Genomic DNA, 26201 nt, shown 5'->3' with positions numbered 1-26201 from the left:
GCGATACTCCATATTGTAGTTACTTTCTCTCTTTTTTTCAAACTTTTTAACTTCCTATGCATTTTATTCACACTTGTCAATGTAAAATTTCAACAACTAATTTATTAAATAAAAATAATAGTTATAAGACTATATATAAAGCTAACAAGATCCCTCATAATTATATTTTACTTAATCAAATCATTTGAGGTTTTTTTTTTCTTTACTTTTATCCAATTGAAATTTGACTCAATACTAGAATAAAAGGGGATATAATGAAAAGATTAATGAGGGGACCAAATGAGTCTGGCTAGGGGGCTTTATCTATCTTCTTGGTCTTCGGCACATGACAAGGACTTGTAACTTGAAGAAAAATAAGTCAATCATAAATTGCTTAATCATTAAAATATTATAATAGTCATATTTCAATCGACTACGATAAATTTTTATGTCAAGGGAGGTAAGGATGTAAAGATGAAGGAAAACGTGACTTCCCTTCTTTTGTAAAGGAAAAATTTTAAGTTTTTAATCTCAAAAAGTGTAATTTTTCACCAATGGGAAATTATTTTCTGCCCTTTCGTAAGCAAAACAAAGGAAAATGAAGAAACCATTTTCCATTATAACACTTAAACTACAACAAACTAAAAACACAAAAAAGCAACTAATTTAAGCTCATTTGTGGGCTTTAGTTTGTAAGGGAAGGGAATGGGCTTTACAAATCATTGCTTGAATCTTTGTTGGACCCTTGCGTTGTTGGATCCGTAACTCAATAACCCACGCCCTATGTTTTGAATTTTATTTTATTTTATTTATTTATTTATTTTTTATTTTTTTTTATTTTTTGTGACATAGTGTGTTTTGAACCTTAAAACTACTATAGTAATAAAAGCAAAATAAGTGAGAATGAGACCGCAAAATAAAAATAACGGTTTTTTCATCATATACCACTGAGTTTTAACTTAATTCACCGTATATCATAAAAAACTTTCTAATTCACCATATATCATTGAGTTCCTGTGCAATACCACAAAATACCTTTTTTGGTAACTGTCGTTAGCTTGCCGTTTGGGGTATTTTACTAATTCACCATATACCCATGTTTATAAAGTTATTTCACCATATACCATTAAATTAAAAGATATTTCACTATATACCCAGAAATTACAACAATTATTTTAAATTAAAAAATAAAAAATTAGTCGTTAACTGTTTTAACGGATAGTTTATGTATATAAACATAATACTTGAGGGATTGAAGCGGCACTTCACCCTTCTAAAAGCATTTGCAAAGATGTCAACACACTCGAAATCATCGTCGTCATCTTACAAATATGCATACATAAGAATGCCAAACAAAGCTTGTACATGTGGGAAGAAATTTGCAATAAGGAGCTGTGATTCGGCAAAATATCCATAAAAGTTGTACTATAAGTGTGATATATGAGAGAAATTTCGATAGTGCAAGGGTAATGCCGAGCAAAATGTCCTTTCGAGTTATGAATTTCAAAGTAGGGGAAGTATAGACACACAATGTCATGGAGATGAGAGCATGTTGAAGGAGCTCAAGAGAAGAGTAGTGAAGCAGCAAAAAATAGTAGATGCAAATTCTAGGTATATAGTGAAATATTTTTTAATTTAATGGTATCTGGTGAAATAACTTTATAAACATGGGTATATTGTGAATTAGTAAAATACCCCAAACGGCAGACTAATGGTAGTCATCAAAAAATGTATTTTGTGGTATTGCACGGGAACTCAGTGGTACATGGTGAATTAGAAAGTTTTTGTTGGTATATGGTGAATTAAGTTAAAACTCAGTGGTATATGGTGAAAATTCCGTAAAAATAACTATTATTACCTTTTTTTTATTTAGTTTATACAATAGATATAAATTAGCATGCGAGATTTTATTGGATTCTCCTTAATGTATATTCTTCAAATATCAACTCTTTATATAATTTTTATTTACATACGAAGTATATTCGAAGATTTTCATGATCAAATATGCACATTAGAGACTACGCAAATGCAAATTAAGTCGAACATTCAGAAACAGAAGGAATACTACGTCATTAGTGGCATGTCACTCATCATATGTACTATGTTAGTTATTACTCTTTTTGTCTCAAAATATTGTTCTCATTTTGACATTTTCACGATCAAACCTTAAAAACTTTGATGCTTATACATGTCCATCTCTATTTGCTTACACCAAAATAATAAAATATATGGAACAAATAGAGATGAACAATCCTACAACAGAGGTTACTAAGTATGAGGATGCAGTCATGATTTCATGCATATATGTCCATATTCCAATCTTTCAAAGTGCTGCTTTCAAAGAAACTAGCTCCCACAACTTTGCTCCTGTGGGTAGTTTTCTTTGGTAATGCATTCGCGTACTACGGCATCGTGTTGGTCACAACTCAATTGAACACTAAGGACAATACATGTGATTCTAATGTTGTTCATAAAAAAGAAAATACTAACGGGGCATTCGGTTATTGGAAACGAATTTAATTAAATCGATACCGTTATCGACTTATCGTGTGTTTGGCTTAAAGACATGGTAATAATTACCATTACCTAAGTGTGGAAATCTGTCAATATACACAGATTTCTTAAGAACTTTGTGTGTTTTCGAGCAGTGAGCCTTTCTCTCAAGCAATAATTGAGAGAATGTTTTCTCTGTATTCACAATGAATAACGGCGTACAATCCTCTAGGGATCAGCAAACCTAAAAAGATACAATATATACAGGAAGCTAACCACTAAGAAGCTTACAACTAAGCTGCACAAAAGAACGAAAAAAACAGCTAGAGAAAGCTGTACAGAGAGACTGCTAAAGCTAAACAGAATACACGAGAAATACACTAGAAATACATATATAATAAATACTATTGGTTTTCTTTATCCCCTCCTCAAGTTGGACTTGATGATGAGAAACAAGGCTCAACTTGAAAGACAAGAACCGATGTTGCTGTTCTATGAGAGATTTTGTCATGATATCTGCCAGTTGAAGAGAGGATCTCACAAAATCTGTACACAGAAAACCATCCTTAAGTCTTTCTTGAACATAATGACAATCCTTAGAAAGATGCTTGGTGCGCTCATGAAAAACTGGATTGTCAGCTATATGCATTGCAGACTTGTTATCACAACACAAAGGAATGGGTTTAGGGATGGTGAATCCCAGATCTTCATAAGTACCATCAACCTAAACCATTTCACTTGTGGTCTGAGACATGCTCTTATATTCAGACTCACAAGAGGACTTGAAGACTGTTGCTTGTTTCTTAGTCTTCCAAGAGACAAGGCACCCTCCAAGAAAGATGCAATATCCTTTCAAGGATCTTCCAGAGAAGACACAGGATCCATTATCAGCATCACTATAAGCAATGACTCTAAAAGGAGAGTTGTTAGGATAAAACAATCCCCAGTCTGAAGTTCCCTTCAAATACTTCACAACATGTAAGGCTGCTTTCCAATGTGGTTCTCTAGGACAGCTCATGAACTGATTTAGTTGTTGAACAGAGAAAGAGATGTCTAGCCTGCTCAAATTAAGGTAAAGCAGTTTTCCAATTAAGCTTCTGTATTTCTTAGGATCATCCATGATTATGCCTTCATGAGTAGACAACTTGACATGCTTAGGGAAAGGAGCTGTTGCAAGGGTACAGTTGCTTAAACCAATGTACTCAATCACAGCAAACACATATTTTCTCTGATTAAGCAGAGTTCCTTTGGCAGTTTTTGATACTTCCTGACCAAGAAAGTATCTCATTTCTCCCAAGTCCTTTGTAGTGAATTCTCCATCTAACTGTTGCTTCAATAAAATTATGTAACCATCATCATCACCTGTAATAAGGAGATCATCAACATAGACTAGTATAATGGTCTGGTTTCCAGATTTCACTCTAGAGAACATGCTGTAATCTCGAGTTAACTGATTGAAACCTCTTTCCTTCAGAAATCTTGTAAGCTCTTTGTTCCACTATCTTGAAGCCTGTTTGAGCCCACATAGACTCTTCTTGAGTTTACAAACCTTCCCTTCAGGAGCCTTTGTATATCCCTGAGGTGGTTTTAGGTAAATTTCTTCATTTATAAAGCCATGTAAGAAGGCATTATTAATGTCAAGTTGATGCACCTTCCAATTCGGAACAGTTGCCAGAGCCATGAGAAGTCTAACAGTAGCAAATTTTGCAACAGGATAGAATGTATGATTGTAGTTTTTCCCTTTGAGTTGTTTATCTCCACGATCTACTAACCTTGCCTTGTATTGATATGTCTAGTATATGTAGTATTTTACCCCCGTCCCTTGGTCATTATTAGTAGTGTTTTTGGCTCTTTAGAGCCACTTTTATTACGAATATGTGTTTTCTAGTGTTTTCGTAGTTTTGGTTGAGTTTTGTAGGGAATCGCACCTTTGGAGTAATTTCCCGGGATTTTATGGAGCAACTACGAGCATTGGAGGAGCACGGCCATCTTTCGTAGCCCAAGATCGGTTAGAGTAATCAAACCGGTGAATAAGGGCTCGACTTGTGTGAAGACGAGGCATTTGGACCGAATGATTAAAGCCCCAAAGAGGATATTTGGTTTGGGCCAAGTTACGAGCCTAAACGAGGAGTCCAAGCGGCCTGATGGTCCGCCCGATGGTCTGCCCGATGGTCCGCCCGGTGGTCCGCCCGATGGCGCGCCCGATCGGGCAAAGAAGACTTATATCGCAGCAGCCCTTCGCCCGATCAAAAAGGCGCGCCCGGTCGGGCGGTGTGGCGCCCGGTCGGGCGCGTGTCTCTGATAGATCTTTTAAGCATCGTTTAGTTTGTTTTAGTTTAGGATTCTTGCTTATTATAAATATGTTTTTGTTAAGCAAGTTTAGGATTCTTTTTTTACACTTCCTTATTCTTTCTTTACTTTTGTAATTCTTTCTCTTAGATTTTCTCTCTCTACTTAAGCTTATTTTCTCTCTCTACACTATATACTTTGTTGTTTACTCAACTGTTTATTCTGATTACTTTGGTAACGATTTCTTTTCTCTTAATCTCAGTTATTTATTTTATTCCTTCTATCATGTTTTATTTTATGGCTTTGATTAGTTTAGATTTAATTACGTGTGAGTAGTTCTCTTTCTAGGGTTTATGGGGATCCATAAATAATATGAAGGGGTAATTTATTGTTGTTAATTATCAATGCTATATTAATTTCCTATTGATTGATTTAATGCTCTGTGACTAGATTAGGCCTGATCTTTTATGCATGAGTTTGACAATATTGATTCGAGATTCGAGAGATGAGAATTGATGTTTAGGTCTAGTTTCAATAGGCAGGTTAATCTATAAATGGTTAAGTCGAGATTCGAGAGATGAGATTTAATACCGGTAGATTAATTCTGTGATTGTAATACGTAGCGAAAGCCCTTTATTATCTGGTTAATTGATGCATTAATGATTGGTTATTATGTTTTACCCTGGAATATTATTTATTGGTGAACCTATGCCCTAGGTCTTTAATTCATTGATTCCTCTTATTTTATTCTCCCTACTTATATTCTTCGTAGTATAATCTTTAAATCACAACAAATTGTTACTAATAATTTAGATTGCTATTAATTAATTAGGAATAGAAAGACTAGTTTCCCTGTGGATTCGACCTTACTTCCCTATCTACTTTAGTTAGAGGACTTAGGTAATTACTTTTGATTAGGTGATACGACTTTAGCCTGTCAAAATTTGGCGCCGTTGCCGGGGAAACGGTTTTATTTTTATTTCTAATTGTTTTTGTAGTCTAGATTATTTTTCTTTTGCCTCAAAGGACATTAGTTCTTTGAGGTAGTTCTAATATCTGTCTTTTTAGTTCTTTGTTTATGCCCAGGTGTTCCAGATCAGGTTACATTCCATTCGATCCTGAGATCGAACGCTCGTTTCATTGACAGAAGAATTTTTGTAGGCAGATCCTGGCGGGTTCTGGGAGTAACAATATTCCTAGAAATCCATTACCTACTTCTAGTGATTCGGAGCACTCTTCTGATTCAGAACTAGAGATGGGTACACCATCACCACCTCCACCTCGCAAGCTTAGCGATTATTCGCAACCATCCCTGACGGATTTTCCACATCTTTCCCCTACACCTGATCTCGAGGGAGTCTAGTTCGAGATCAAGCCCCAGTTCATAACGATGATAGAAAGAAAGCAATTCAGTGGAGCTAAGGGTGAAGATCCTAATCTTCACATTGCAGACTTCTGTCAATATTGCAATACTATTAGGCAGAATGGGGTAACGCAGGACCAAATCAGGGAGATTCTTTTTCCCTTTTCTTTATGTGGAAAAGCTAAATTATGGTTTAATGGTTTGAATAGAGCTGCACTTGGAATTACTAACTGGGAGACTCTTGCTTTAAATTTTTATAATAAATATTACCCTGCAGAGAAAACAGCTTTATTAAGAAGTGCCATTCAGAATTTTGCCCAGGAGACAGATGAAGCATTATATGAAGCTTGGGAAAGATTCAAGGATCTGCAGAGGGAGTGTCCCCACCACAACTTGGCAAAGTGGCAGCTAATTCAAGCTTTTTACAATGGATTAGGAAATGCATCTAGGACAATTTTAGACTCCGCAGCTAGCGGTAGATTTATGAATTTAAATGTTGATGATGCAGGTCAGGTTATTGAAGATATGGCGATCCATAATTCCCAATATGGGAATACTAGAGGTTATGCTAATAAGGGCAAACATCATGTTGATTCAGTAACCCTTATGCAAGCTCAGCTTACTTCTATTTGTCAGAAATTAGATAGCCTTACTACTAACAATCCTAATTCTGTTGCTAATGTTTCTGCTGTTGATAATAATGCTAATGATGCTTTCTGTGAAAATTGTGGAATTGTACGTCATTGGGAACATGAGTGTAGGAGTTCCATGGAGCAGGTTAACGCTTTTCAGTCCATCAAGCAAAATAACCCATACTCCAACACCTATAATCCCGGGTATCGGAACCATCCTTATCTTTCCTACAAGAGTACTAATGTGCAAAATCCCACACCTCCACCACAACAACCACAACAACCAGCACCACCACCTCAGCAGAAATATTACCATCCCAATGCTGGCCAGAAAAACCAACCACAAACTCCTCCACCACCTTCTGACCCAGCTTTATCAGAAATTAGAGCGATGTTAACTAGTATGCAAAAGCATATGGAGAGTAGAGACTCACAAATTGACTCGATTGTAGCCCACAATAAAGTCATAGATACTCAAATTGCACAGTTAGCCGCTGCTCTTCAGCTTCGCCCACAAGGAGCCCTACCATCGCAACCAGTACAACCCACAGATCAGGCGTTTGCAATTACCCTCAGGAGTGGTTCACACTATGATGGGCCTCCTATGCCCAAAGAAGATGAACCTGTTTCAACAGAAATTGCTAATCCTGATTCCTTTATACCAAGGGATATTAATCCTAGCCCTGCAGGGCTAAAGGGTAGTACTAATATTTCTGATGTTACATTGCGGGGTAAAACTCCAGGGAAGGTTGTAACTCAAGACAGGAATAATGATGTGCAACAACCAATTATCAAACTACCATTCCCAAATCGACATTTGAAAACCACCATGGATATGCAGTTTGGTAAGTTCCTTGACATGGTGAAGGATTTGCAAGTAACAGTTGCCTTTACAGAATTAATCACGCAAATACCTGCATATGCAAAATTCATGAAAGAAATATTGACTAGGAAAAGGTCTATTAGTGAGGTAGAGACTGTCGCTTTTACTGCTGAATGCAGTGCCGTACTACAAAATAAATCTCCACCCAAACTAAAAGATCCCGGTAGTTTTTCTATCCCTTGTCATATTGGAAATTTAATGATTGATAATGCATTGTGTGATTTGGGCGCTAGTGTTAGTGTCATGCCATTATCTGTGTGTTTAAAGCTAAAAATGGGTAAATTAAAGTCTACTAATATTACTCTGCAAATGGCCGATCGTTCTTCTAAATACCCCATAGGCATATTAGAAGACGTCCCTGTTAGAGTAGGTAAATTTTATATACCTGTGGATTTTATTGTTCTTGACATGTCCAAGGATTTGCAAACCCCAATCATTTTGGGTAGACCCTTCCTTAATACTGCAGGAGCAATTATTGATGTAAAATGTGGTAAATTGACACTATCAGTAGGGGATGATAAAATTGTTTTTAATTTGAATAATACCCCTAAAAGCCCCATGCTAGAGGAGAAGTGTTATAAAATTGATGTGGTTGGTAATTGTTCTAATAAGCCCCAGGCTTTTGTTAAAGATCCCTTGGAGGCGGTATCGTGTGTTGCATCTTCTACAGGTACAACTAACCGATGGAAAGAGGAAGTGGACGCAATAGAGAAAGCCTTATACTGTGAAGGTCTTGGTTTTGAAAATGAGAAGGTGGAAATAAGTACACAAGTTGCGGAAATTGAGTCTATAGTGAGAGTTCCACCAGATCGTGTTGTAATAGCTCAACAAAGTGATAAATCGAGGCAACCAATGGTCAAAAAGGGTTCTCAATCGAACAAGAGCAAAGAACCACCAGTTCAAGCCAATGAGGATCCACCCAATAAGGTGAATTGGCGCCTTACAGGGCGTGTTAGGAAGCCGAGTCGTGGTTTAAAAATCGCTCAACCGGGTGAAGAACCACCCGACCAGGCGATAGGCCAAGGGGCTTAACTTCCCGACATGTGGTAAGAGGGTCGTGCGGGACCTAAATAAACCAGCGCTTTGCGGGAGGCAACCCGTATTTTTCTTGTTTTTTTTTAGTCTTCTTTCTATTTCTTGTGAGAGGAGAGAGTTTAATGAGTTTATTGAGTTGTACAGGTTAGAAGGAAAAGAGTTAGTCAAATTTGGAAAAAAGAGAAGGAGTCTCTCGTACCAAACATTGCCTCGGGCCCGACCGGGCGAAGGACCGCCCGACCGGGCGCGAGAGCAAGGGTGAAAAATTACAATTTTTGCCCGACCGGGCGAAGGACCGCCCGACCGGGCGCGAGAGTTGACGAGTACGGACATTTCGACCGCCCGACCAGGCGCGAGAACGAAGAGAATTTGAAGGGTTTATACCGCCCTACCGGGCGGTTTGGGCGAGCGGATCAGCAAAACTGCTCAACTTCGATAGGCCATAACTTTTGCGTTTCTTATCGGATTTGGGCGTGTGACCTATCGTTGGAAAGCTCTTTAAGTCTACTTTCCAATTCAATTGGAACCACTGCATTATCATCTATATATCAAAAGTTATGGTCAGATTAGTGCACCTGACTCAATTTTTATCTTTTTTTTCCACTAACACTTTGTTTCTTTCTTGCCCAATTTTGTTCCAAAGAGATGGATTGCAATCCTGAGGCTTTGGTGACATTGATGTGGTGATGATGAAGAGTAGTCACCTTGAATACTTGCTATAAGAAAAATACAAAAAAATTGAAAAAATAAAAAAATCCAAAAATACGTTCCAATGAATTGTAAATCATGCTTCCCTGTGCCCCATACTTGAGAAAATTTATTTTGATTCTTGGTTATTGATGATGAGCATTGTGGATTTGTTGGTCATGATTTGAAGTTTGATTGTTTGGATTCCTTAACATGCGTCAATTTTGTCCAACTACTTGTGAATATAGTGCTTGACTAGTTGATTTGGTTAGGAATGTGTGTTTAGTTCCTGGTATGTCAATGAATTTGAGTATTGGTTTGCAACTATGAGTAGTATTTCATGACTCACCTATTATGCACATGAGGAGGACGAAGGCGTTCATTCTTTTAGGTAGCCTTCAGACGATATTAGATACATTTGTTCCCTTCTTGCTATCCATGTTGTTGCTTGTGCCCTTTTATTGTTTATTTAGCCACATTACAAGCTTTTTTTTTAGCCCCATTGGTTACTAGTCCCAAGCTTGGCTTGGGGGAGCTATAGTTAGTGAGGTGAGGGAGTTGTAGTGTGTACATTATTTGCACAATGTGGAGGTATAAGAAGAGTAATTTGTTCTTTGATTTTTGTGATTGGAAAAAATAAGAATTTGTGTTTCAAAGTTGAAATTTCCAATGTGGAATAAAAAGAAAAAAAAAAGCAAAAGAAAAAAATTGTTATATGTTCAAATTATCTATATGAAAGTTGCCCAAGAAAAATTCAAAGAAAAAAAGTATCAAGTTTGAAAAAAAGAATGAGTTCAAAGTTTGTTTATTCACTCAAGTTCTACATTGTCATATTTTTATGAGTGAAATTGTAAGTGTTGGGATTGTTTATGTTGTTTGGAGTAGTATTTGGTGGATTCTTGTTGGAGTTAGTTATGTTGGAGATGTTGATCATTATTTATTTTGATCATTGGTTTTATTAGGATTTGGCTCCCTTTAAGCATGGCTTTTCTCTCACATGTTCCCAAATATTTCCTACCCTTTATCCTAGCCTTACATTACAAGCTTTAAAGACCTTCCGACCTTGTGCATAGAGTTGTGTAGATGTGAAAGTGTTGTTTATCAATGCAAATTATGAATTGACATATTCCGAGTCGACTATTAGGTTGAGTGCTTATCTTTTTAAACACACGAGTGTGTGAGTTTGGGAGGGAATTGTTAACATAAAAGGGTGGTTGGAGAGCGATCGAGTACATCTTTTAATCGCCACATAAATGAGAGTTGAGTGTGTGAGCACTAGTCTTGAATTCTATATGCTCGTGTGGTTTGCTCTATTTGACAATTGTTGGGGAGGAAGAGTGATTGGATGAATGAGATTGATTGATATTCAAGCATGCTCATTAGATTTGCCTTGAATCGTCCGTGCTTGATTTGATTATTGGGGTGAGGAATGTTTTATGTGTTCATTGATGAGCTCTTTGCTTAGGGACAAGCAAAGGTTTGGCTTGGGGGAGTTTGATATGTCTAGTTTATGTAGTATTTTACCCCCGTCCCTTGGTCATTATTAGTAGTGTTTTTGGTTCTTTAGAGCCACTTTTATTACTAATATGTGTTTTCTAGTGTTTTCGTAGTTTTGGTTGAGTTTTGTAGGGAATTGCACCTTTGGAGTACTTTCCCGGGATTTTATGGAGCAACTACGAGCATTGGAGGAGCACGGCCATCTTTCGTAGCCCAAGATCGGTTAGAGTAATCAAACCGGTGAATAAGGGCTCGACTTGTGTGAAGACGAGGCATTTGGACCGAATGATTAAAGCCCCAAAGAGGATATTTGGTTTGGGCCAAGTTACGAGCCTAAACGAGGAGTCCAAGCGGCTCGATGGTCCGCCCGATGGTCTGCCCGATGGTCCGCCCGATGGTCTGCCCGATGGTCCGCCCGGTGGTCCGCCCGATGGCGCGCCCGATCGGGCAAAGAAGACTTATATCGCAGCAGCCCTTCGCCCGATCAAAACGGCGCGCCCGGTCGGGCGGTGTGGCGCCCGGTCGGGCGCGTGTCTCTGATAGATCTTTTAAGCATCGTTTAGTTTGTTTTAGTTTAGGATTCTTGCTTATTATAAATATGTTTTTGTTAAGCAAGTTTAGGATTCTTTTTTTACACTTCCTTATTCTTTCTTTACTTTTGTAATTCTTTCTCTTAGATTTTCTCTCTCTACTTAAGCTTATTTTCTCTCTCTACACTATATACTTTGTTGTTTACTCAACTGTTTATTCTGATTACTTTGGTAACGATTTCTTTTCTCTTAATCTCAGTTATTTATTTTATTCCTTCTATCCTGTTTTATTTTATGGCTTTGATTAGTTTAGATTTAATTACGTGTGAGTAGTTCTCTTTCTAGGGTTTATGGGGATCCATAAATAATATGAAGGGGTAATTTATTGTTGTTAATTATCAATGCTATATTAATTTCCTATTGATTGATTTAATGCTCTGTGACTAGATTAGGCCTGATCTTTTATGCATGAGTTTGACAATATTGATTCGAGATTCGAGAGATGAGAATTGATGTTTAGGTCTAGTTTCAATAGGCAGGTTAATCTATAAATGGTTAAGTCGAGATTCGAGAGATGAGATTTAATACCGGTAGATTAATTCTGTGATTGTAATACGTAACGAAAGCCCTTTATTATCTGGTTAATTGATGCATTAATGATTGGTTATTATGTTTTACCCTGGAATATTATTTATTGGTGAACCTATGCCCTAGGTCTTTAATTCATTGATTCCTCTTATTTTATTCTCCCTACTTATATTCTTCGTAGTATAATCTTTAAATCACAACAAATTGTTACTAATAATTTAGATTGCTATTAATTAATTAGGAATAGAAAGACTAGTTTCCCTGTGAATTCGACCCTACTTCCCTATCTACTTTAGTTAGAGGACTTAGGTAATTACTTTTGATTAGGTGATACGACTTTAGCCTGTCATGTATCTCACAATCTTCCCATTTCTGTCAAACTTTACTTTGTAGACCCATTTTGAGTCCAAAGCCTTTTTATCAGATGGAAGGTTTTCAAATTCCCATGTTTTATTTCTTTCTAGAGCCCCTAGCTCTTCCTCCATGGATTCTGTCCACTCCTTGCTCTTTAAAGCTTGTGAGTAGTTTGTTGGTTATGTAATTTTGAGAACATTGTTAAGGGAAACAATGTAGTCTCCATCATAGAACTCATTCTCTGTTAGCTTATGAGCACTAAAGGATGGGGACTGATCATCATGATCAGCTAAATTTGTTGGTGGTAAATCAACTTCGAAATTCTTAAACTTGCTTGGGATTCTTCTGTCCCTGGTGGACTTCCTTATAGCAGGTGTTTCTTGTCCAGTTCCCTGCATCAAGTCCAGCAAGCTGTCTTTAGTTTGATTCTCAGGTTATTCTTAAACCTGATCAGCTTCATTTTCTTTAAGTTATTCCTTTATATTCTCTTCTGTTTCATTTTCATCTTTTCCTAGGTTCACTTCAATTTCCTGATTAACTAAGGAAATACTGTTGTATATCCCTTTGTTTTCTCCTGCTTCCTTGTCAAGGTGCAAAAAAGGGAAAATTTGCTCCTTAAATTTCACATGTATGCTGGTAAAAACCCTCCTTTTTTTGCAAATCATAGAGCTTATATCCCTTTTGAGCTACAAGATATCCAATAAGCACTGCTCTAATTCCCCTCTCAGCAAACTTGTCATCATTCTTCTTTGCTTCACTAGCATAACAAAGGCATCATATTGTTCTGAGGTGTTTATAATCTGGTTTCTTCTTCCATAATCTCTCATAAGGTGTTTTCTAGCATATTACAACACTTGGCGACAGATTTATTATGTGAGTTGCAGCAAGTATGCATTCACCCAGAATCTTTTAGGCAGACCTGCATGTATCCTCAAAGCTCTTGCTGTCTCAAAAATATATTATGTTTTCTCTCTACCCTTCCATTCTACTAAGGCACACCAGCTACGCTTGTCTGATGAAAAATTTCCTCTTTTTGCAAATATCTTGCTACATTTTAACTGAATTATCCCAGTTCCAGTATCTGATCTGATGTTTTTAACTTTTGAACCAAAATGGTTTTCAACATAAGTAAGGAATTTTTCTAATATATCCCTCACTACTTCTTTGTTTTTTAACAGATGTACCCAGGTTGCTCTACTATAGTCATCCACTATAGTTAAAAAATAAGTTAATCCATCTATGTTGGGTGTTTTATATGGCCCCCACAAATCAACATGCAGAAGATCAAAAATAGCAGGAGCTATGCAGGTAAGGGAAGTTTATGATGCTTAGAAACTGAACAAGTATCACAGCAAAAAGTTTTAATAGATTTGCAATTACAGAAATCCAAATGTTTCATCTTAGACGAAGATCCATGTCCAAGCCTAGCATGCATGACATCTAGGGTAATAGCATTATTACAAGACAAAATATCAGATTATTTACCAAGCTTGCTGTTAAGACAGTCTTGATGGTGTCCTCCTTGCTCAAAGTGAATTTGTACAAGTCATTTGTTACCTTCCCAAAAGCCAAGCTCTCTCCATTAGTAGGGTCCTGAAACACACACCCATTTTCATCAAAAATTACTTTGATGTTGCTGCATCTTATTATCTTACATAAAGATAAAAGATTATTATTGAACTCTGGTAAGAACAGGACATCATGTAGGACAATTCTTGCTCCTAACTTCATAGTCCCTATCTGATCAACCCTTTTCACATTTCCATCTAGAAGAACCACTTTAACAGGCCTAGATAAGCTTCTCATGCTATTGAACATGCTTATATTTCCAGCCATGTGGTCGGAAGCCCCAGAGTCAATGATCCAGGATTTAGAGTCAAAATTCTCATGAAATCTAGCCACATTTGAGAAGGATATTATACCTGCAAAATTTCTCATAGCATTTCCTTTTGCTTGACAGGTACCCGCTCCCTGCTTCTCCTGGAAGGCTTTCATCTCTTCCTTAACCACTGCTGAAATCATTCCTGCATCTGGTTTGCAGCTTGATCTAGTTCCCGTCTCATATTCTTCCTCTTCTAAGGGGGATTCCATTTCCTCATCCAGCTTGCCAACGTTTGCTGCAGTTTTCTTTCCCTTATACCAATCTGGGTAGCCATAAATCTTGAAGCATCCAGACCTCTCATGTCCCTTTTTCTTGCAATAGTCACAAGTGACATCTGGTCTTGGCTTCCTTTGTTCTCTTTTCTGGTATCTACCTTTATTCGGTTTTGCAAGAGTATTACTTTGAGACTCCTTTTGAGCTTGAAAAGCTAAAGCTTCTGCAATTTCTTGCATCTCACTAGACACCTTTTTCTGTTCCTCAGTCTGTTGCACCAAGTGGAAAGCTTTGTTGACACTAGGCAAAGGATCCAGGCTAAGGATGTTTTCCCTCACATTCTGATATCCTCTATTCAATCCCATTAAGAATTGAATCACCCTGTTTGTCTCAACCATTGCTAACATTTTTTTGTACATGCTACATGTACACTTGGCAAAAATCCCACAGGTGCATTCCGGTATTGCTTCAATGTTGTAAATTTTATCCCAGAACTTCTTGAGCTTACAGTAGTAGTCTCCCACAAACATGTCACCTTGCTCAAGTTTACCAAGATCCTTCTTGAGTTGGTACAAGAGAGGTATGTTGCTCTCTGAGTACCTCTCAACCAACTCATCCCACAGTTGCTTGGAGGTTTGCACAAGGCTCAAACTGAAAGGAATGGTGTCCTTCGAACAAGTGTACTATTCCGTTAGCGGGTTCAGAATTATTAGAAAGCTAATATATTCAGTAAGGTCAAGTGATCGGAATGCCTGGGTGGAGGCCGCTTCCGATCAGTAATATTAATGGATAATTAGTGTTACAGCTTAATCTTGACTGAACCCTTCGGGTCACACCCAAGCATTCAACAAACCGAAACGACGAATTAATTCGGAAGGAATTAATGAGTCGACCGAGTAATATTTATTTAGACGTCGGAAATTCGAGCTTAGAGCGTCGAAACCGAGCGTCGGAAGTCGAGTCGAAAAATAGTGAAAGACGAGACGAGAAATAGTAATAAATCAACAAAAGACCAAAATACCCCTAGCATCGGAATGCCCTAGCAAACCGAGTGCTAAGGGCGTATGGCCTAGCATGGTGGCTAGCATGCGCACCAAGCCGAGCCTAGGCTGGCTGGTGCGTGCTAGCGCACTCATGCTAGCATCGCAAGGCTAGGCGCTGCCTAGTGCGTGCTAGCATGCTAGGCGCAGCCTTGTGCGCGCAATGGCTAGCAAGCCATGCCGCAACAAGCTGCTGGAGCTAGCACGCTAGGCGCGCCAGCTCGCAACAGCTAGCAGCAGCATGGCTAGGCCATTGCTTGCTGCCTAGCAGCGCTGGCCAAGGCACAAGGCCAGCAGCAGCAGCCCGCACAAGCATGCTGGGCGTGCTGGCCAGCAGCAGCAGCAGCCCGCATGCAAGTGCTGGGCTTGCTGGGCTTGCTGGGCGTGGCTGCCACGGACAGCAGCACATGGCAGCCCACCTTGGCTGCCTTGGTGCCCAAGGGTGGGTGCCATGTGGCTTGTGGTCCTTGAGTGTGTGGGGAGTGAGGTGGCCGGTTATGGGAGAGGGAGTGGGGAGCAAGTTTGGTCCCCCCCTTCTCCAAATGGTCCTCACCTAACCACTCACATGAGCTTGCCACTTGTTGATTTATTACTAGCTTGATTATTGATTTTATTTTAGCTTTAAAATAAAATGGAAAAATCATACTATCCCACATTGATGGGAGAGTAAATGATACTCCCATCATTTCCTATAAATACCCAAGTATGGGCATTGGGAAAGATGCTTGAGTAAGAGTTGGAAAAGGCATCACAATTAGTGAAAACCTTTGAACTCAATATTATTACTTGGGTTTTGTTGGTCGGGTCTTGCTAACTCCAAGACATTGGACCTAGTCGGTTTTGTTGGTGCGGGTGGACTTCGTTGGAGGTCTCCGTGCGAGCGGGACTTGAAGCTTTCAAGTAAGAGCTCATTTGGAGCGAAGCACGCGTCAAGGGTAATTAGCTTATCTTAATCTTGTGATTAATTTAATTATGTTTATGGTTTTATTTATTGCGAGTGCGGTCTTGGTTTTGGGTTTGTTTCCGCGGTGAGTCGGACTCACCAAACCCCAACAGCGGTATCGGAGCCTCGCTCGTTTATTTTAAAATCATAATATTTTCAAAGTGTTATTATGGCTTATTTTTTCTGGTTTTAAGTTGCTAATTATATTAGTAACTCGTTTTTCAAATTTTACCTCGTTTTAGAGCTATCTTCAGCCCCGAACCCAGATTTCGACCCAAAAATAGTGAATTTTGGGTGGAAAAGGTGTTCTGGAAATGGTTTTACCCTTTTAGGGCTCGGTTTTTAGCCAGAAAACGACCAGAAATGCATTTTTCGAGGGATTTTTCGTTTTGACGAAAAATTTTAAGTCTTTCTAACCTTGAAAATTGATTGCATATTTATGGTGGTTATGTAAATGGTTCTTTCCTTATTTTATATGCAATTTTTAGACCACTTTAAGCATGATTACTTGGTAGTAATTGGTGCTTGAAAGTTTGGTTTTATTTTTCACATAATTGCAAATTAATTGCATTGAGTGTGAAATAGTTGTTCTTTGATGCTTCAAAGTATTAAAGATTCAATCTTTACTTATGATAAGTGATTGAAACTTTGAGTTACTAAATTCCATGAATTTTGGTTAAACTTTGTTGATTTAATCATTTTTTAGTTGATTGGAATCATAAAGTTTAAAACTTGTGATAGAAATTGGTTTATCTTCATATTGGAAGATATAATTTTTCATGAAATCACAAGTATTAAAGTTGGAGTCTTTATTGAACTTATGTTCATTTTTCCAACTCCCTTTTATTTTGTCAAAATCTCAAGATTAATTTAAAGTGATTAAATTAATAGTGAGAAATGCCCTAATTTATTTTGTTACACCAAGTTAAACCAATTTTATTAAAGAATGATTCTTGGTAATAAATTTGGTTAGTTGCTTTGGATGAATTATTTAAGTTGGACTTGTTATTTTTCATTTTTCCTCAAAATTGATTCTAAAATTAATTTAGAATTGATTTATAATGTCACACATAAAATTCGATAATTTTCGAAGCATTAGCACGCAACACGAGGCCTAAGAGCCCCGAGCTAGCTCTCGGCCAGCTGGGCTGCTCACGCAACCCATATGTGGCTGCCGAGGCTGCTGGGTGCTTCGTGCTTAGGTGCGTGGTGCTGTGCGACTGTGTGTGCGAGGAAGGGCGTGGGCTGCTGCTCGCTGCCAGCCACTTACCGCACCAGCCAGCAACAAGCAGCAGCATGGCGCAGCAGCAGCATAGTGCTGTGCGCGCTGTGCGTGCTGCTACGCTTGGCTTGGCTGGGCGTGGCGTGTGCGAGCACAAGCAGCCCATGGGCATGCTTGGTGTTGCGGGGGTGCGAATGGGTATGTTACGAGCTTGTTGTACGGTACGTACGATCCCATAATTGGCACAATAACCCCGGGTTATTAAGGCGATGCTATTTTAAGTTAATTTTAGCATTGCTTAATATGTAAATAAGGGTAATTTTGGGTTCCAAGTCTTAGTGCTAGGCACTTAGACATTATGGAATACGTAATTTTGCTTAGATTGTCGTTTTAATTATTTTAATTATTTTGTTTATTTAATTAAAATTTTGGAGGCTAGGCCTCGGGTTTTTGAGCGACATTTGCAAAATTAATTTTGACAAATATTTGGGTTCACCGACTTAATTAATTGGATTAGTTAAGATTGGATGCGGAATTTAGTGGGAGCGTCTCTTAGTTATTACCATAACCGGTTAAAACAACTTTGACTAGTTTAATTAGGCGAGTTAATTGAATTAACCACCTAGATTAATTACTAGTTCCCGCGCGGTTTTATGCATTGTTACTTGTTTGATCGTTGTAAAATGCATGGGCCATTCACAGATAGTGAATGGATGAATGGAATGTAAAACTCTCTCACAGGTTTTATGAAATGGCAACTAGTGGGGCCCGATTAGGATAGAAAATACGGACTGTGATCCGTGATGTATTTTTGTAAATCTAAATACGGTCTGCGAACCGTTGAGTATTTTTGTACCTTAATATTTAGATTAGTCCTAATCGTAGTAACTAGCAATTATATTATTTGGTCAAGTCTTGAAGACGGAGTTCTTAGAAGACGAAGCCATGAAGTTGCAAAAGAAGACCTTTTGAAGACTTGAAGATCTCAAGGGGTCATGCTAGTTGCCAAATGCATCTCTATTTATGTTTTCGATATATATATATTTATGTTTATATATTTGAATTAAATGTTAGATGCATGGTTAGGATTTCGAATGTTGAGATGATTAATTAAGTTCACTTAAATCAACCAACATAGAAACCCTAGGTCCCTTAAAATTGAGTAAAACTTGCCATTCCAAAACACACTTACCAACCGAACGAGGGTAGTGATGGGCTACGCCAAAGCGAGGCATCACTACTTCTCCAAGGAACGTAAGGCATACTAGGTATGCAAGTGGTTTTGGTTATACTCAACGATATGAGTGATGGAGTCCTAACATGTCGTGGCAAAGTGAATAAATTGTTTAGAGAGCATTGGATGCGACGATTTATTCAACCAAGAGTGGCTTGGAGCCATTAGCAAAGCGTTGCTTACCTTAGGAGATTGAGTGTTAAGACAAGCCAAAGCATGCTTAACCACTCTTTGTTTCTTTGGATCTTGGAATCGACTTATTCTCACCAAAATTGGGGACAATCTTTAATGTGTGAATAAGACGTTTTAAATAAGTTTGATTAAAATGCATGATTTCAATCTTATTTAAGTATAATGAATGGTTTTTCATTTTAAATTCTTTCAATTGTAGAATCATGTCTTCAAATAACTCAAACAACCAATTCTCGTTACGCTCAATTCTCGACAAGGAGAAACTGAGTGGGCCAAATTTTCTTGATTGGCAAAGGAATTTGCGAATTGTTCTCATGCAAGAGCAAAAGGAATATGTCCTTGATGAGGAAATGCCCGAGACTCCCAATGAGGAGGTGACTCAAGCTGCCCTAAATCGATGGCAAAGTGCCAATCGAGATGTCAAATGTATCATGTTGGCCACAATGTCTCCTGAACTTCAAAAGACTTTCTTTGAAAAGGAGACGGCTTTTGAGATCATTTCTGAATTGCAGAATATGTTCCAAGAGCAGGCCCGAACTGAAAGGTTTGAAACCCACAGGCAGATCCTTGAGAGCAAGCTCAAGAAAGGAGAGCCAGTCAGCCCACATGTACTCAAAATGATTGGATTGTTTGAAAACATGGGAAGGCTTGATGCGGGGTATTCAACCGAGATGGCAATTGACATCATTCTCCACTCGCTGCACAAAGGCTATGATCAGTTCAAGATGAACTATAATATGCACAGCATGGAGAAAACCCTCACCGAGCTTCATGGTATGTTGAAGCAAGCTGAGCAAACGCTCAAGGATGAGGGAAAGCATGATATGCTCATGATTAAAAAGGGCAAGTCGTTCAAATTTTCGGGCAAGAAGAAGAAAGGCTTTAAGGGGAAAGGTAAGAAGAAAACTTTTCCGCCTAAGTCTAAAGCTACCAAGGATAAGAGGGTAGCGTCTTCTAAATCTGATTCCGAATATTTCTACTGTAAGAAGAAGGGACATTGGAAGAGAGATTGCCTCAAGTTCAAGGAAGATAAGAAGAACGGAACCGTTACTTCTGAATCAGGTATATTCGTTATAGACTTTAACTTCACTAGCTTAACATCATGGGTATTAGATACCGGATGTGGCTCACACCTTTGTTCCAATTCTCAGGGACTAAGGAACGCTAGAAGGCTAGAGAAGGGAGAGATTGAACTCCGGGTCGGCAATGGAGCCAGAATTGGTGCCGTATCCGTAGGAACTCTCAGTTTGTCTTTGCCCACTGGGCTAGTTTTGGAACTCGATAATGTTTATTATGTTCCTAACATTACCAAAAACATTATTTCAATTTCGGCGTTGGACGCCAAAGGTTTTGAATTTCGAGTAAAGAACAAAGAATGTTCATTTTATCTCGATAATGTTTTATATGGTATTGCACATTCTGAAAATGGTCTTTATGTGCTTTCTTTAGACAAACAAGTTTATAATGTGAATAATGATACCAAAAGAGCTAAGACCATGGAGTCAAATCAGACTTACTTGTGGCATTGTCGTCTTGGCCACATTAACATCAAACGCATCAAGAAACTTCTACAAGAAGGTGTTCTTGACTCTTTCGATTTAGAATCGTTTGAAAATTGCGAAGGATGTTTATTAGGCAAGATTATTAAACAGCCATTCTCCAAGTTGGGAGAAAGGGCAAGTGACTTATTGGGTCTTATATATACCGATGTATGTGGACCAATGAGCTCAACCACAAGAAATGGACATCTATATTTCATCACTTTCACAGACGACTATAGTAGATATGGCTATGTCTACCTCATGTCGCATAAATCTGAATCATTTGAAAAGTTCAAAGAATTTCAGAGTGAAGTTGAAAATCAGCTTGGCAAGAAAATCAAAGCCCTTCGATCAGATCGAGGTGGTGAATACTTGAGCCAAGAATTCGATGACCATCTGAAAGAAAAGGGTATACTTTCAGAATTGACACCTCCAGGAACTCCACAATGGAACGGAGTATCCGAAAGGAGAAATCGGACCTTGTTAGACATGGTACGATCAACAATGGGTCTTAGTGATCTTCCTATCTCTTTCTGGGGACACGCACTTCTAACTGCGGCACTAACACTGAACCGTGCTCCATCAAAAGCTGTAGAAAAGACTCCATATGAATTATGGACGAAGAAACCTCCTAGGTTATCTTTTCTAAAGATATGGGGATGCGAAGCATATGTCAAGAAATTGATCTCTGACAAACTTCATCCCAAATCTGACAAGGTTTACTTTGTGGGCTACCCAAAAGAAACCAAAGGGTATTACTTCTACAACAAATCGGAGAACAAAGTGTTTGTTGCTCGCGATGGTGTCTTTTTGGAGAAGGAGCACCTTTCCAAAATGACAAGTGGGAGGAAAATCGAACTCGACGAAGTTCGTGAGGATGAGCAACAAAATCATAATGACAGTCAGAGTGCTCAAACAGCATCTGTTGACGCAGGTCAAAATGATCAAAATGTGCAAAGTCGAACCGACAATGCAAATGCTCAATCCATTACCCTACGTAGGTCTCTGAGGCCGAGATCTCAACCTGATAGATATCTTGGTTTAGTATTAACCGAGAATCAGGACATCCTGATTATGGATGGAGATGAACCGGCAACCTACAAGCAAGCGATGGCAAGCACCGACTCTGCTAAATGGCAAGAGGCCATGAGATCTGAAATGGATTCCATGTTTGATAATCAAGTCTGGGACTTGGTTGACTTACCCGAAGGTTATACACCGATCGGATGTAAGTGGATTTTCAAGTTGAAAACCGACAAAGATGGAAATGTATTCATTTACAAAGCTAGATTGGTGGCAAAAGGTTACAGACAAGTTCATGGTATTGATTACGATGAAACCTTTTCACCAGTTGCAATGCTTAAATCCGTTCGGATCCTCCTAGCGATTGCTGCATATTACGACTATGAAATATGGCAGATGGACGTCAAAACCGCTTTCCTTAATGGTTATTTGGAAGAAACTGTGTATATGACACAGCCTGAAGGTTTTGTCGACCAAAACAATGCTGGGAAGGTTTGTAAGCTTAAGAAGTCCATTTATGGATTAAAGCAAGCAAGCAGAAGTTGGAATCTGCGTTTCGATGAAGCCATCAGTAAGTTTGGTTTTATCAAGAATCCAGATGAATCTTGTGTTTACAAGAAGGTCAGTGGGAGTGACATCACCTTCCTAGTCTTATATGTCGATGACATATTGCTCATTGGAAACAGCATTCCGTTGTTAGAGTCTGTAAAGGCCTGGCTTGGAAAGTGCTTCTCAATGAAAGACTTGGGAGAGGCTCAGTACATACTAGGCATCAAGATCTATAGGGATAGATCGAAAAGGATGATTGGATTGAGTCAAAGTACTTATATTGATAAGGTACTTGCTCGATTTGGCATGGAGGAGGCCAAAAGAGGTCACCTGCCAATGTCACATGGCATAACCCTAAGCAAGAAGCAGTGTCCACAGACACCTGATGAGCGGGTAAGAATAAATCAGATTCCATATGCTTCGCTTATTGGATCTATCATGTATGCCATGATATGTACTAGGCCAGATGTGTCGTATGCCTTGAGTGCTACGAGCCGTTACCAATCAGACCCAGGAGAGGCGCATTGGACTGCGGCCAAAAATATCCTAAAGTACCTGAAAAGGAACAAGGATAAATTCCTGGTGTATGGTGGTACAAAGGATTTGGTTGTGGAAGGTTATACCGACGCAAGCTTCCAGACAGACAGAGACGATTTGAAATCGCAATCTGGATATGTGTTCTGTCTAAATGGAGGGGCGTTTAGTTGGAAGAGCGCAAAGCAGAGTACAACTGCAGATTCTACAACTGAAGCCGAATACTTGGCAGCTGCTGAAGCAGCTAAGGAGGCTGTTTGGATTCGTAAGTTCGTTGGCGAACTTGATGTTGTACCCTCTATAAAGGGTCCAATAGCCCTCTATTGTGACAACAATGGAGCTATTGCTCAGGCCAGAGAGCCTAGAGAACATCAGAAGGTCAAACATGTCAAGCGGCGATTTCACATGATTCGAGAATGGAAATCAGAGGGTGAAATCAGAATTTGCAAAGTTGGAACGGATGACAATGTAGCCGATCCACTTACTAAACCTTTGCCTCAAGTGAAGCACAACAAGCACGTTGAGGCAATGGGAATCAAGCATGTAGGAGACTGGCTTTGATTTCCTTGTTTAGTGTTTTAGTTAATTTTGAGAAAAGTTAATGTAAGACACTAAGGAAAACCATTCATGTTTTGGAGTAATATAAAATTTCATGCAACATTTTATTACTCCGTTATGCTATTTAATTGTGGTTTAGGATTAAATAATGAGTCCATTCGATTCTGAGAATATTCAAAATAGGGTATCAAGACCAGTCTTGGTAAGGAAACACCTATTAAGTGAACATTGAATATTATAATCGAAAATTATCCCTAATCAAGGTCATTTAAACGATGGACGATTAATGACCAATTGAGATTAGTGTGTAGTCTGATTTATAGCACCGTTTCATGTGCTACGAGGACATGATTTTCATAAATCATTTGCACAGGTATTGGTTTAGAACCATACTGGATCGACCTATGAGAATACTTTAAGAAATTAAAAATTTGTCATAAGTATACTTCTCATTATGGCTATCGGAACCTATTTCCTCGACCATGAGTACTGTGAGTTCTCTTGTTTGAGTACTAGTTCGCTTTGATGTTGTCAAACGTATGCCGTAATAGGGGATTATAACGGCAACACTCGGGCGGCTAGGTCCTCTCAGTAAGAGGAGCTACATTACAAGACTGGGAATGTCCCCCTAGTAAAATAGGGAAGATGTCTTTGTTGTATTCAAGGCCTCTCGTAGAGCGAGACTGTAAAATGCATGGCCGTGCTCGGATGGATTTTAGAAATCATCTGTTTATTGACAGTCGGACTCGGAATCGGGAAACACTTCTGGACGTAATAAGGATGACAAAATAAATCTTACCTTATAGTTCATGAAGAGACATTAAGCGACATAGGAAAGGGCTGTACACAAAATGAGCACTTGTCCGGAAGGACAAGTGGGAGATTGAAAGGAATGGTGTCCTTCGAACAAGTGTACTATTCCGTTAGCGGGTTCAGAATTATTAGAAAGCTAATATATTCAGTAAGGTCAAGTGATCGGAATGCCTGGGTGGAGGCCGCTTCCGATCAGTAATATTAATGGATAATTAATGTTACAGCTTAATCTTGACTGAACCCTTCGGGTCACACCCAAGCATTCAACAAACCGAAACGACGAATTAATTCGGAAGGAATTAATGAGTCGACCGAGTAATATTTATTTAGACGTCGGAAATTCGAGCTTAGAGCGTCGAAACCGAGCGTCGGAAGTCGAGTCGAAAAATAGTGAAAGACGAGACGAGAAATAGTAATAAATCAACAAAAGACCAAAATACCCCTAGCATCGGAATGCCCTAGCAAACCGAGTGCTAAGGGCGTATGGCCTAGCATGGTGGCTAGCATGCGCACCAAGCCGAGCCTAGGCTGGCTGGTGCGTGCTAGCGCACTCATGCTAGCATCGCAAGGCTAGGCGCTGCCTAGTGCGTGCTAGCATGCTAGGCGCTGCCTTGTGCGCACAATGGCTAGCAAGCCATGCCGCAACAAGCTGCTGGAGCTAGCACGCTAGGCGCGCCAGCTCGCAACAGCTAGCAGCAGCATGGCTAGGCCATTGCTTGCTGCCTAGCAGCGCTGGCCAAGGCACAAGGCCAGCAGCAGCAGCCCGCACAAGCATGCTGGGCGTGCTGGCCAGCAGCAGCAGCAGCCCGCATGCAAGTGCTGGGCTTGCTGGGCTTGCTGGGCGTGGCTGCCACGGACAGCAGCACATGGCAGCCCACCTTGGCTGCCTTGGTGCCCAAGGGTGGGTGCCATGTGGCTTGTGGTCCTTGAGTGTGTGGGGAGTGAGGTGGCCGGTTATGGGAGAGGGAGTGGGGAGCAAGTTTGGTCCCCCCCTTCTCCAAATGGTCCTCACCTAACCACTCACATGAGCTTGCCACTTGTTGATTTATTACTAGCTTGATTATTGATTTTATTTTAGCTTTAAAATAAAATGGAAAAATCATACTATCCCACATTGATGGGAGAGTAAATGATACTCCCATCATTTCCTATAAATACCCAAGTATGGGCATTGGGAAAGATGCTTGAGTAAGAGTTGGAAAAGGCATCACAATTAGTGAAAACCTTTGAACTCAATATTATTACTCGGGTTTTGTTGGTCGGGTCTTGCTAACTCCAAGACATTGGACCTAGTCGGTTTTGTTGGTGCGGGTGGACTTCGTTGGAGGTCTCCGTGCGAGCGGGACTTGAAGCTTTCAAGTAAGAGCTCATTTGGAGCGAAGCACGCGTCAAGGGTAATTAGCTTATCTTAATCTTGTGATTAATTTAATTATGTTTATGGTTTTATTTATTGCGAGTGCGGTCTTGGTTTTGGGTTTGTTTCCGCGGTGAGTCGGACTCACCAAACCCCAACACAAACCACCAGCCACTTGGTCTGTCATAGATCTGAAAATCCAGCATCTCACTATGTAATCATTTCTCTCCCACCTGTTGTAATCCTTGTGCCCAGCTGCTGGTTTAGCAATCTTTCCTTCAATGAATCCCTTTTTGTTCTTAGCTCCAAGAGCTAGCTTCATGTTTCTGCTCCAAATCAAGAAGTTACTACCATCGAAGAGCATTGGAGTCAAAGAGGCAGCATGATTATCGGAGTGTGACAGGAACAAAGGATCTTGATAGTTCATCTCAACTTCAGAAATTTCGTTTACTGGCATTTTGAGGGATCAAAAAACAGATAAAAGGAGGAAAACAATAAAAAAGATTAAAACTTTCAGTATGATTTAACCTGGAAGCTCTGATACCATGTGGAAATCTGGCAACATACACAAATTTCTTAAGAACTTTGTGTGTTTTCGAGCAGTGAGCCTTTCTCTCAAGCAATAATTGGGAGAATGTTTTCTCTGTATTCACAATGAATAACGGCGCACAATCCTCTAGGGATCAACAAACCTAAATAGATACAATATATACAGGAAGCTAACTACTAAGAAGCTTACAACTAAGCTGTACAAAAGAACGAAAAAAACAGCT

At 39.3% G+C, this 26201-nt stretch overlaps 1 protein-coding gene and 1 non-coding gene across 2 annotated transcripts; both read right to left on the bottom strand.

Moving 5' to 3' along the window:
• Positions 1–6412: 6412 nt before the first annotated feature.
• Positions 6413–6519, bottom strand: LOC145577258 (small nucleolar RNA R71). The gene has a single exon (XR_014098716.1). It is a non-coding gene; the product is annotated as a small nucleolar RNA R71 (small nucleolar RNA).
• A 5990-nt stretch (positions 6520–12509) lies between these two features.
• On the bottom strand, positions 12510–25885 carry LOC145575542 (uncharacterized). Its single transcript, XM_081633399.1, has 3 exons — positions 25577–25885; positions 13816–15093; positions 12510–12722 (listed from the first exon to the last, which is right to left on the bottom strand). Exons 1-3 carry the CDS (start codon positions 25883–25885, stop codon positions 12510–12512), a joined length of 1800 nt encoding a protein of 599 aa, XP_081489525.1.
• Positions 25886–26201: the final 316 nt, after the last annotated feature.

This window comes from Chenopodium album, chromosome 13 (assembly GCF_948465745.1).
Source record: "Chenopodium album chromosome 13, dcCheAlbu1.1, whole genome shotgun sequence".
Classification (NCBI taxonomy): domain Eukaryota; kingdom Viridiplantae; phylum Streptophyta; class Magnoliopsida; order Caryophyllales; family Amaranthaceae; genus Chenopodium; species Chenopodium album.
The sequence above is the reverse complement of the archived record's forward strand: the minus strand, read 5'-3'. Positions and strand labels throughout refer to the sequence as shown.